The sequence below is a fragment of the Anastrepha obliqua genome, chromosome 5 (assembly GCF_027943255.1).
Source record: "Anastrepha obliqua isolate idAnaObli1 chromosome 5, idAnaObli1_1.0, whole genome shotgun sequence".
Taxonomy (NCBI): Eukaryota; Metazoa; Arthropoda; class Insecta; order Diptera; family Tephritidae; genus Anastrepha; species Anastrepha obliqua.
Genome location: NC_072896.1, coordinates 63,970,106 through 63,982,784, shown reverse-complemented (window position 1 = coordinate 63,982,784; position 12,679 = coordinate 63,970,106). Strand labels below are relative to the sequence as shown.

Below are 12,679 nucleotides of genomic sequence, written 5' to 3'. Positions count from 1 at the left end.
TCTCCATTCTCTTTCACGACAGCAAAGGAAGTGTAATTCGCTTTGGAACCATCGGTGAAGATTAGCTGCCAACTAGTGCTTTTAAAGCGAGATGAAATTTCTAAAAAATGTGCGCAATACTCTGCCGATGTCGTATTAGATTTTTGCATGTAACTTAAGTCGTTTATAAAAGATGATTTTTTCAGCACCCATGGCGGGTGATGGCCATGTCTCATCGATAATAGTCTTAGGGGCAGTCCATTGTCTTTTGCAAAAGAGGTGCATTTGGAAATTGATGAAGCTATCTTAGGAGTCCGTACACGCACAGCTGCCGAGTGAAAGCATTTTTGTAGCAAAGCATTAGAAGTGAGAGCAAGCTTAGGATAAAGTTTCCTTATATTGTCCTCCACATTGTCGATTAGTGATGGTAGACCTGATTCTGCCAAGATGTTTTTTATTGGAGAAGTAGGAAATGCACGTAAAGATCGTCGGACAGCAGTATGGTAAGGAGACGCTAGGAGCTTGATGTTATTTTTAGCATGTTGGCCATATATTTCTACGCCATAGTTAATAGAGGATAAGAGGAGCGCCTTTGTAACGTTGACTAGCAATTCAGAGTTGATAAGCGAGCGTTTGCAGGATAAATATTTCACAATGTTTAACTTAAGAAATAGTTTATCTCTAACGTATTTACAGTGATGTTTAAAGGAATACTTAGAATCTAATACTATACCTAGAAACTTATGACTGTCTGTACAAGTAATATTTGTATTGTTAAATGTAAACGTAGGTATATTACAGTTTTGCTTCTTACAAATATGTAGTAGTTTAGTTTTATTTGGAGAGATTGAAACGCCTGAAGAAAGGGACCATGAGGAAATGCGGGATAGGATGTCTGTGAAGGTAGCCGTAACGACATTTAGGTTAGGTGATGTTATTTACCATGAAAGCCCGATGTTGAGAATCTGAGATTGCAGCTAGTGACAAATACAGGATATCGAAGAGATAGGAGAGAGATTTTCAGCTGTTTTTTTCTAAAACGTATTATTTGGTTACGTTTATCTCTTTCATTCAGGGATTTAATAATCCAAGTCTGATAAAATAAACGCACACTTATTTTTTAAACAAAACTTGTGAAATTTATGAGTTTCATGTGTGACCTATTTGAAACTAAGAAATTAATTTCAGAAAGTAATCAATTGATGTTCTATAGTCTGGAAGAGTAGAAGTGGTTTTTAATTTCATTTCGTTTTATTTGACCTAACTGTGTTGGCAAATATTCTCTAGTATCTTCTTTTTCGGCGGAAATATTTCCAGCCTCATCATTTGTGGTGCTGAACTCAAAGAAGTCATCCATTTCAATACAAATATTATGAAGAGCGCAGCACGATGTAACAAATTTTGACATCGACTCAGCGTTCTGAAAATCTAGTCGCATTAGCTGAAGGAAGCGTGATTTCAACATTCCAAAGGCATTTTCGATTTTCACTCTAGTTTTGACAAACTTCGTGTTATACAAACTTTCCGCTTCACTTAAATTTCCATTATCTCGGAATGGTGTTAGCAAGTACTCTCTTAGGGGATATGCGACATTACCTAGTAAATAGTATCTAGGCGCGCATAGTTTTGGCAATTCTTTTCCGATTGAGGACAGTTTTAGCACTCTTGCGTCATTTGTCTTGTTTGGCACTCCAGTAAAAATATCCAAGAAACGTAGCTTCGCATCGCAAATACCTTGTAAAGTTATGGACACGCAATCGTGCATGTTATCATTACTGGAGCGCGTTTTATGTTTTAGTTTTTCACTTGTGATAAAACTGTCGTCTATGCAGCCCAAAACATTTGGAAACCCAGCTATCTGCAAATTATACAAACTTGTTATGAGTTATGCAGATTATAAATATGTAGTTACATTTTCAAATTCCTTTGCAATAACGTCTTTCTCTTGAGTGTCTTTTGGGAACCTTATTACTCCTGGCGCCACATCTTTAACGAAAAAGTTCATGACATTATTGAACGTTTTATAGAAGTTCGACAAAGACATATTAAAAAGGTTTCCAACTTCTCTGATTGTAGTTTTATTGGCGGCAAACCTGAATTGAAAAACAAGATATTCCTTGAATCACGTTTTTCATTCATATTTCAGTAATCATACCATAAGAATGCCAGCATCTGAGTTTCTACTGGCGTTTGCTGCCTTCCTCCCTTGTAACTCCTAGTAGTGTACCACGAACTTGAGGCATATTTTGCCGTGAGATAATCGGAAACATTACGATTGATATGGAAATTTTTCTTAAACTGTAAAATTATATCTGTGGGAAAGTTAACTTTTTATTTAATATTGCTTTATTTACCTCTTGCGCAGAGAAGGAATTCACATTTTCAACAAATCCTTTTACTCTGGGACGTACATTCGTTCTAAAAACTAACGATTCGATTTCATTATCGGACGAAGAGGAGGACGTGTCCACCAACTCATTAACAATCTCATTTATTGAATTTAATAAAATTGAACGATTTACTTCCATCTTTTCGTAACAATTAAAATTTTCCCATAACTATTTTGAGGAACTCATGTACACAGTTAAATTAGAATCAGCTGGACGGCCACATTTTGTAAAGGGAAAGAAATTCCCCAGAGCGCAACAGTTTGAGAAAAGAACGCGCAACCCTATAAATATGTTGAGAAAAGAACAAAACACTTTGACAGCCCTGGCGCAGAGCAGAATAAATGCGATATGCCACCAAATTATCAGTTGACGTTACGAAAATATCGCCATACGCCCTGTGAAAATGTTGAGCATTTCATATGAGAATAAAACAAAAAATATTCAATACTTCCACAAATTATATATGAATTTAATTTTATTATACCCATAAATATGTATGTATATGCATATATATATCATGTATATGTACATATATAGTATATGTACATTGTATGTATATATATATAGTATATGTATATATGTATATATGTATATGTATGGCGACGTATGTAATTGGCACATTTATCCTTTTTAATGTTGGGCCGAGCTCCTCCTCCGATTTATGGTGTGCATCTTGATATTCCAAGGCCATTAGAAAGGCCAGTATCTGAAAGGCCTATATAGGCATATATATATTATATAGATTATATATTGAATACCTTAAAAGGGTACGATTAACGAAATTCCATACAAATCTAGAAATGCCCACCGTTGTGGAAGGTAGAAAAGGCCGCAGAGCGCAACAGTGTGAAAAAAGATCACACACCTAATATGTTCAGATAAGGACTCCCAAATTTGGCAGCCCTAGCGCAGAACAGAGTAAATGCGACATTATTCCATTTGTGGAAAAACAAGACGCACACTACAAATAGGAGTAGCTAGAATATGTATATATATCGCACCCTAAATACAAAAGGGTCACAACTCAAAATGTACTTCTGCTCAAATATGAACGAGACGTTATCAATAAAACGGTCCGCGGATGGCATATGGAAAAAATATTTTTTTTGTTTTTTGGTAGGACTGTTATAAGCTTACATGGCAAATTTCAGCGTAATATGTCACATAGTTTGTTTTCTGTGCTACTGTAAACAAGTCAAGCTCGAGTGTGCAAAATTTTGAGTTGTGACCCTTTTGTATTTAGGGTGCGATATGGTTAAATATTCCGAGCAAATAAACGCTGTTCCATGCCGTTTCTGAATATTCAGCAACTTAAATTACTTCAACGAAACGGAATTGAATAAGACTCAACTATTGCTTCCTATGAAAGACGGATCTACGTCACCCTAACTACCCCAATTTATATGCCGTCCACGGCTGTCAGATACCACTATTCATCAAAACCATTTATGGCGACTGTTTATGCAAACAATCGGTTTCTTTTTAATACATAATTTAATATTTAATTTTCCATTAATGTTATCATAAATCGTTTATATGTACGTAGTAATAGAATTGCTATTACTATTTAATAATATTGATTTCTCATACAAATAGTGTTTTGCATTTCCTTTGCTTTCGAATCCTCAAATAAAGTTTCTTTCATATACATTATAAAGTATCATAGTTTATTTAGATGTAGGGTTAACATAAATCCTGCTAGTGTTCTCTCTTTTTTAAATTTGGTCACATACGTTCGCTTTAAAGAACAAAGAGCACAAAGTGCATATGGTCGCACATTTCTTCTGGTATAACTTCTTTTTTTACGTTTGCCAGCACAAGTAATCAAGATAGGAAACAATACGTTCGTCCACAATTTAAAACAAAACTATTATTATTAGTAGCAATTAAAATACATAACATTCATTCGTTCATTGCGACTAAGAAAAATGCGTAAATAAAGAGGGAAAATAACAATATCAAAATACATTTTCGTGAGACAGGGCTTGTAAATGACGTAAAATAACAATTCAAATGAACTTATTTGCAATGTGAATGCATTGCTCAACTATTTCTATGTTCACTAAGAACGTCTGCTATCCATTGAGATGCATGCCACGATGTTAATATATATTTTGTAACAAAAGGAGGACGAGTAGAAAAGTTTTAATGTCGTTACCTCGATTGCCAACCAACGTCTTACCGTTGCTGCTGGTAAATTGGAATATTATATTTTGGATCATTTTGTACAAGGAAATTCTGTGTTACCGGCTGGTTAACTCCACTTGCCAGAGAAATTGCAGCCATCTGATGTTGCAATTGGCTGTATTGGTCAGCACCATTTGCTGGGTTATGCATAGCACGGTTGGGAGGGATCAAGCCTGGTGGGCCTGCCATAAACGCATTTTGTGATGGCTGCGATATTGCATTTGGTAGATGGCCATACTGTTGTGGATGTTGGAGGTGATGGGGAAGTTGTTGATGCTGCTGCTGCAGTTGATCGGGCGTCAAAACTATACCAGAATATATTAACACTTACTTCTCTTTACATCAGCTCAATAATTACCATTTATACCATCAGTTATTTGATTTGGTGCTCCATTTAGGGCCATCTGTCCGTTCGGAAATTGTGAGATGGGTGGCAATGGCTGCATGGGCTGCATATTACCCATTTGAGAAAGCTGAGAGCCCGGGTTATAGACACTCACAGGAGCTGAAACAGCAGCAGTCACAGTTGATTGGGGCATTTGTTGGTGATCAGAAGTGGTTGTTGGCTCTGAAGATGTTGCGGGCAACTGAGAAGCTACACTTCCATATGTTAACGAAGTCATAGATGTAGGCAGTGCTGCGATCATAAAGAAATATTTTACATTTTAAAATAATAGTAGGAGGCTTATTATAACATATATGCACCATTTATTCCAACAGCTGCAGAACCGTTTCCGTTAATTTGTGCCGAGTTCACATGCCCATTCTGATATTGTAGAGGTATGGAGTAGCCGCCAGCCGGTACTGATGGTGCTGTTGAAGCCACATTTTGATTTATTAAATTTTGTGTAGATACAGGCGCAACATTGCCGGGTAACTGTCCTGTATTCACATAGGACAGCGATTGCATACCGTAACTATGAGTTGGAATGTGCTGGGGTTGCTGCATATGTGAAGGAAAATTGGTATTGCCTGGATAACCAGTTCCAGTGTATAAAATTTGTGGGTTCGGCACATCTTGATAACCCAGACCCGGCATTGCTCCTGCCATGGATGGTATACCACCCATATAGCCCCCAGATGCAGGGCCACCTGGAAGTCCCAAACGATCATCTCGCATCAACGAATGGTAAAGATTGATGGCGTCCACCAAATCGCTGGATAGTTGCGTAAGTTGTGCATGCTTACGATCAACACGTTCCAGCTCGGCATCAATCAGTGGGCCCATCTGGTGTACTTCCTGCTCTAAGCGCAACATTTCTTCGCTATCTTGCGATGGATCTTCCGGATTCGCCTCGTGCAGCAGATGCAAAAGGCGATCGATTTTTACTTCATCGATCTCGATTGGTTGTTCTGCCACTGCCGCAGCGGCAGCTTCAGTCTTTAATTGCAACGCTTTGGCATCATCCTCAAATTGCACACTCTTTTTCGTTTTATTATGTTGATTAATATCCAAACGCTCTGGATCAACCGACAAATCTGCAGTTACAAAGTTCGATGGGAACAGACCTTCACCGCGTTGATTATAGCCCTTCCACCAATTTGGATCTGAATCATCCAGCACATGTATAATTTCACCAGAGAAGAATGTCAACTCATTCTCTTCGGCTGCTTCGAAATCGTACAAGGCTCGCACTTTGCGCGGTTCGGCCTGTGAATTTGTAGAGTTATTTGATGCACCTCCGGTAGAAATAATGCTGGCCATGGACCCAGATCCCGAAAACGACGGATACAATGATGGCTACGAGAAATACGAAATTAATATTCATTAAAATTTAAATTAAAAAAAAAAAAAAAAAAAATTATATAAAACTTGATTACAACGCATATTTTACGCACTTTTATTTACTTAAAAAGGTACTTACATAAGCAGAAGAAACAGTCGAACCTGGAGCAATATTGCTGCTGCTTTGATGCTTTGGACTACTTTTCGTCTCCTTCAGCGATAACTCAATAGCTTTGGCAATATCATCCTCCTCTTGCTGACTGCTCACCACATTTGGATCCTTTAAAGCGGTAATTTTTGTAGCCGACTTTGGCGGCTTTTCGTTGAGATTACTAAAATCAAAGCCTTCATGCCGTAGTTTATTATAAAGCGACGGTATTAAATTCAATTCCGGATCGCTTTTAAAATCATTTTCAGCCCAGTTTTTAAGCAATTGACGCATTTTCTGTTAACCAAAAATATATTTTAGCATATTAAGATATTAAATTTTTTCCACTTATGATTACTCACCAACGATACTTTTGGCTGTGCTTTTGATAATAAACGCCTAAATTCATTTTCGAAATCGCGTGAGGCAATTTCCAAATGAAAAGGTTTACCACAATTATTCACGCATGCGTCCAGAAGTGTTAAAGCCTGCATTACCACATGAGGGTCGGCGTGACCCATACGTTTCATAATTGCCTTCAAGCAGTCTTTGGCGCTGCGCGGATTGGACGAAACTTTATCACACACATCCAATATGAGAGACCAGTTTTCGTTTGTATTTGTTTCACTGGTTGCTTTCTCTAAAAATACGTAAGCAAATGACATTAAATCAATTTATAAGAGCCATCCCCATTCGTTCACATGGAAGACACGTCCACGTCAGCTAAGGTATGTGGCCCTAGCGCTATTCTCCAAAAGTTTATGGGGGATATTTTATGCTATTACAACAATCAAAATACAGTTTATTAAATTGACAACTTCTTAACCAGCATCACTATAAGATAAAATAAATAAAAACTACTATAAAGTAAATATATTACAAAAAACAGAATGATAAAAGATTTCAAAAACAAAAAATAAATTGCTCCCAAACGCAGATAAGGGGTACAATGCACACATATTATCAAGAAAATATGTTACATATATCTAAATATTTAAATGTGTATTAATTGAATCAATTTAAGCGCAGAGTTTCAAATGTTTGTTCATAAAGGCTCATAAGCGTATACGTATTTGTATTTGTACTTATATATAAAGGTTCGTATTTACTCCATATGACTCATTTTAACAAGTTAATGCACTTTACTTGAGTCGATAAGATTGACAATGTTCGCAAAGGGCCAAAAACATCTGATGTTTTTGTTTTTGTTTTGTTAGTGACAAAGAGTTCAGCAAAATATTTATACTGGTGGTTTCCATAATTATTTGATAACACTTTCACAGCGAAGTCTATGTGTTCGCGGTAAAAGAGAAGAATACAAATTTCTAGAAACAATTTATGCAGGGATTTTGCCTCACAAACACCACTGGTGAAAATCGAATATACTCATAGATTGATTAGAAAGCATATCGGAAGATTGTCGCACAGGAAGATTTCGAATGGCATAATAGCTCTTGTGACTATATTAGAATTATTCTCTGGGTAAAGTAATAGTTATTCCGAAAAAACCTACAGTTTTCCATTTCCTTTTAAAACAACTTATAATACTGGCGGTCAGGCATTCGTTACCAGAACAATCCAATTAAGTAGCGTTCCCTATCTAGCTGAACTGGTCCTGACAAAATTTTTAACAGGTTCATTGCTGCAAGAACTATGTATATTTATTTATTTATTTATTTAGTTTTTACGGTCTTAAAACCTAATTTATACATTTATATGCTTATGTGCTAAATAGTTCTATAATAATATTGCTCCATAGATTTATGTGTACAATAAAACAAATTATAGTTTACAATTATCAAGTTTTTACAGAGTAATTTATAGTTTAACATAGTTAATGTAATACATATTCCCACTGCTTGGAAAGGAAGGGTTTAGTTTTTATCCTCTTGAAAGTGCTCATGTTAACAGAATTTTATTTGAGTTGGTAGGTCGTTAAAGCATATCAATCCTTTATAGAATATATTTTTCTTATCAACTGGGTTTTGTTTATGCATCTAAGATTATCGCTCAGATAATACGGTAACTTGCCCTGCTTTATATTAAAAACGAATTTCATAGCGTAATAAAATATTTGCTGTTTCACGCTCAGCCAATTCAAGTCTGTGATCATTTCTTGTATAGGTGTATGATACATATATATATATATTTATATAATTGGCGCGTACACCCTTTTTGGGTGTTTGGCCGAGCTCCTCCTCTTATTTATGGTGTGCGTGTTGATGTTGTTCCACAAATGGAATGACCTACAGTTTTAAGCCGACTAGGAACGCCAGATATTTTTATGAGAAGCTTTTTCGTGGCAGAAATACGCTCGGAGGTTTGCCATTGCCTGCCGAGGGGCGACCGCTATTAGAAAAATGTTTTTGTTGTTGTTGTAGCAGCATAAACATTCCCCATACTTACATACGGGAAATGCTGCTGGAGTGACAGTCCTTGGCCGGATATAAGTCCGGGTCGTTTCGGTAACGTAGAACCGACTGTCATGGAAACGAGAAAAATGTTTTTCTTTAATTTTGGTGTTTCACCGAGATTTGAACCTACGTTCTCTCTGTGAATTCCGAATGGTAGTCATGCACCAACCCATTCGGCTACAGCGTCCGCCGTATACATACTTATTCAAAATGAATCGCATAGCTCTGTTTTGCTTTTTTTGGAGTGTTTCAACTTGTGTGTTTATTAATTTTATTTTATTGAATAAAGCATACATACATACATAAAACACAACGCTAAAACGTATCAGAATTACAAAGGTACAAAGAGTATATTTACAATCCCAAAAAAACAAGATAGTAAGTACAAGCAAGAAATTGGGAGAATCACACAACGTTAACTTAAATAAACAAAAAACAAGGAAACATCGAAAATTGCAATAATTAGTTTACAGTTTGTTGCATCTTTAGGAACATATTAATGCTTTTTGAGAAGTTGCATGCGTATTGAGCGGTGCTGGTCGATCGCAAAGTTAAGGGCACATATTCAGTTTTTTGTTGTCTACTTAAAATACTATCAAAATAAACACCAAACATCACTTTCAATAAACAAAGAATCTATCCTTTGAATTTAGAATACATAGCACAATATCTTCGGCCCATTCCATTAATTTGCATGGTATTGCCGTTTTCGGGTCGTCGTTATCGTTAACGCCTCAGACTCCCATCCGGCCAACGGCTGTCACTTAGTCACAAAGTTTTGGGGTGACTTTCATGTTGCTATTACTACAGCGATTTGCTTATAATTCCTTACACTATTGTTGTCTGATACCAAAACAGTCTTTGTCTGAAGCGTCTTAAAACGTTACCATACGTTGACCCCTCTTTGTGGAAAAAATACTCACCAATATCTGCATCAAATGGTGTCGACTGTCCAAATAGCCCCATCTCACACGCGTATCCCGTTACAATCCAATTGAAATACTAATTTACAGTTTTCACTGCGTATTAACAAACTGACAGTTTTTAATTATTGAAGTGTTTCTCAATCGATTTTCGCTAAGTATTATTGTTTTTTTTCACTCTCTTCTTATTTAAATTATTCCTTGCACTTTTAACGCTCTCAAAGTGCACTATTTAAAATTTACATTCAACTGAATTTCTTTTTCATATCTTCTTCTTAATTTAAGAAAGTTTAAATTGTATTTTTCGACCAAAGAATTTGGCTATTTTGCAAAACCGAGGAAAATTTTAATAAAAAATGACTAACGAAAATCAGTATTGCTGAGAATGTCATTCGCTTCCTTACTCTACTTCCAGTGAATTGCACTTTACTGTCAAATGTGAAGAGTTGCCAAAGTCTGTAGGTTATTATGGAATATTCACGGCGAATTAATAATAGGTGATAGCCAAGGCGAAATGAGTACTATGGTTGCGCCCAAGGTGGATTTATTATAGGTGACAGCACCACCTTGGTTGCGCCCAAGGCATATCTATACAAGGTAGAATCATTAGAAGAGCCGATTAATTCGCCTTGGGCGAATTGGCATTTCTGTCAAAAATGTGTGCTAAGCCGAATTCGCTTTGTTTACATATTTCTTTGTTTCTCCATTGTTATTCAAAATATTTGTCGCAGTTATATTGAAACGCAAAAAATAAAGATTATCCGTATATAATATCATATTATTGCATTGTTATTTTGAATGGAAATATGAAGAAATGGGCATTGTACGTAAAAACGATGGTAAGCAAAATGGGCTTTTTTCCTTTCTGTTCCGTTTGTCTTATGTATTTCAATTTATATTTCAGATCTTGGTATGGTAGACGCTAATGCTGCGGAAGGCGATGGGCTTGTTTTCCTATACTGAAATATGAACAGTAGGCTGAACATCTTGTCCATGCAGTGAAGCAAGAAAACTATACTATACCAGTGCCGGTTATGGATTTCATTAGTCACGATACGTTTGAATAGAACGCAAGTCCTTTGGTGTGTGCTGGCTTCAATTGGGGGTCACATTACAAGTGAATCAATAGAATGAAGATGAACAATTTAAAACACCAATAATGGCTGGTAGCTTATTTGCGGTAAATGATCAGTGTTTCAAATAGATTGGTGCTTTCGATGACGAAATGGATATCTAGGGTGGTAAAAATATTGAAATATCCTTTCGTGTCTGGCAATATTATGGCACTAAAGAATATATCCGTGTTTGCGTGTAGGACACATTTTCTGACAAAGACAACCCCATTCAGCGCTCTTACCATGAAACGCAAATTATTACACCCAAAATTCAAATGGTTATTAGTTTGAATTAAACTAATTTTAAACTAGTTTTCCCCTGCATGTAAACCAATTTATATAAACCACGTATCTATTTGGTACATATATGTATATATATGTAGCTATATCATGATAACGCTAGCTTTGTGTAGTACAGAACGAATGTAATTCATATACAATGCAGTTATCCGACAACTTTATAGTCATAGTCAAATCTATAGCTAATCAATTCTATAAGCTAAGTAAAGAAATTGTAATGAAAAAGACAAAAGTAGTTTGTAAACCTTTAAGCTTAAGTAAAACTTGCTAATTCGACATTTTCATTATGCGTTTTTCCCAAAGTGTATAGAAATAAATTATTTGCTTCATTTGTATTTTACGAATACCATTTTATTTTGTGTTTCATATACATATGTAATAAATTATTAGTTTAACGATATTTTATAACATAATAAAGAATTTCACAGCTGATATATGTAGAAAACAAAATCTATTTGATTTTTAATCTTTAATTTATTTAAATAATATTTGTCAAGAATTTTTATAGCACCCCTTTAGCATCTCACTAGCTTTTCGGCAGCTTTTCAATTTGAAGTTATGAAATCCTCATAGCAGGCGCTCCATATAGGTGGAAATACTATCTAAATGTAAGTAGAGGAAGTATTCCCTTGCTTACTTGCATTCACATGCACATCACCACAATGCAGACCCAGAAATGTTGATGATGATGGTTCACATGTATAATTTGGGTCTGCAAGATATTAATAAAATTCAATGTGCTTTTATAACTACATATTATGTCTACATACTCTCCATTTTCATTTAATAACAAAATTGATTTGATTGAGTTATAGGTGATTAATGCATATGTGAACGTAGTATTAGTTTGTTTAGTTTAAATCTCACAAATCACAATATTACCAAGTCATTCACTGAATTTGCACATATTTTTAATTTCTCCTCCTTTTGTTTGTTTGTTTTGAATTGGAAAGAGAGCTGACGTCATACTTGTCAAAACCCTGAAAGAGGAAGAGAGTTCTCCTCTGGTATTCTTTTCGCCTTGCCGCAAACGGTTACTTTGTTCTTGACGAATTTGACAGAAGAAGCGACATCACTTCCGAAACTAAGCAAACCTTTGTTATTATTGTTGCAGCAGTGTACGAATTCTCCATGCATGTACGGAGAATGCTGCTGGAGTGACAGTCCCTGGACGGATATAAATCTGATCCAAGGTGGATTTATTAAGGTGACAGCATTCACCCAGCTGAATTTCTCACCGTAGGTATGGCTTACGTCAAAATGATATGCTTTGTTTGTATGTATTGGTATGTTTACATTCGTATGTTTACATTTGCTTGCTGATTTTGACGTGATGGTTGGACCAAACGCAACAACAAATACATGTAGGGTTTTACTTATATGTGTTTGCTGTCACCTGTAATATATTCGCCTTGATCTGATCGTTCAGGTGACATCAAGGTGGATTTATCAAGGTGACAGCATTCACCCAGCTGAATTTTTCGCTGTAGGTATGGC

The 12,679-nt window shown here is 35.9% G+C and overlaps 2 protein-coding genes across 6 annotated transcripts; both read right to left on the bottom strand.

Moving 5' to 3' along the window:
• Window positions 1-925: 925 nt before the first annotated feature.
• LOC129249069 (putative nuclease HARBI1) lies at window positions 926-2,608 on the bottom strand. 2 transcript variants are annotated; one of them, XM_054888691.1, is made up of 4 exons: window positions 2,334-2,608; window positions 2,135-2,277; window positions 1,892-2,072; window positions 926-1,837 (listed from the first exon to the last, which is right to left on the bottom strand). In XM_054888691.1, exons 1-4 carry the CDS (start codon window positions 2,505-2,507, stop codon window positions 1,187-1,189), a joined length of 1,149 nt encoding a protein of 382 aa, XP_054744666.1. In that variant the 5' UTR covers window positions 2,508-2,608; the 3' UTR covers window positions 926-1,186. The 2 variants fall into 2 exon arrangements, with proteins under 2 accessions (XP_054744666.1, XP_054744667.1); XM_054888692.1 differs by lacking the exon at window positions 926-1,837 and having other exon boundaries at window positions 1,896-1,965; window positions 2,042-2,072.
• Window positions 2,609-3,949: 1,341 nt separating this feature from the next.
• LOC129247552 (signal transducing adapter molecule 1) lies at window positions 3,950-10,183 on the bottom strand. Of its 4 annotated transcripts, none has more exons than XM_054886715.1 (7): window positions 9,768-10,182; window positions 6,793-7,070; window positions 6,422-6,727; window positions 5,262-6,297; window positions 4,915-5,193; window positions 4,617-4,861; window positions 3,950-4,559 (listed from the first exon to the last, which is right to left on the bottom strand). In XM_054886715.1, exons 1-7 carry the CDS (start codon window positions 9,808-9,810, stop codon window positions 4,548-4,550), a joined length of 2,199 nt encoding a protein of 732 aa, XP_054742690.1. In that variant the 5' UTR covers window positions 9,811-10,182; the 3' UTR covers window positions 3,950-4,547. The 4 variants fall into 4 exon arrangements, with proteins under 4 accessions (XP_054742690.1, XP_054742691.1, XP_054742689.1 ...); XM_054886716.1 differs by having other exon boundaries at window positions 3,950-4,556; XM_054886714.1 differs by having other exon boundaries at window positions 3,950-4,861; window positions 4,924-5,193; window positions 9,768-10,183.
• Window positions 10,184-12,679: the final 2,496 nt, after the last annotated feature.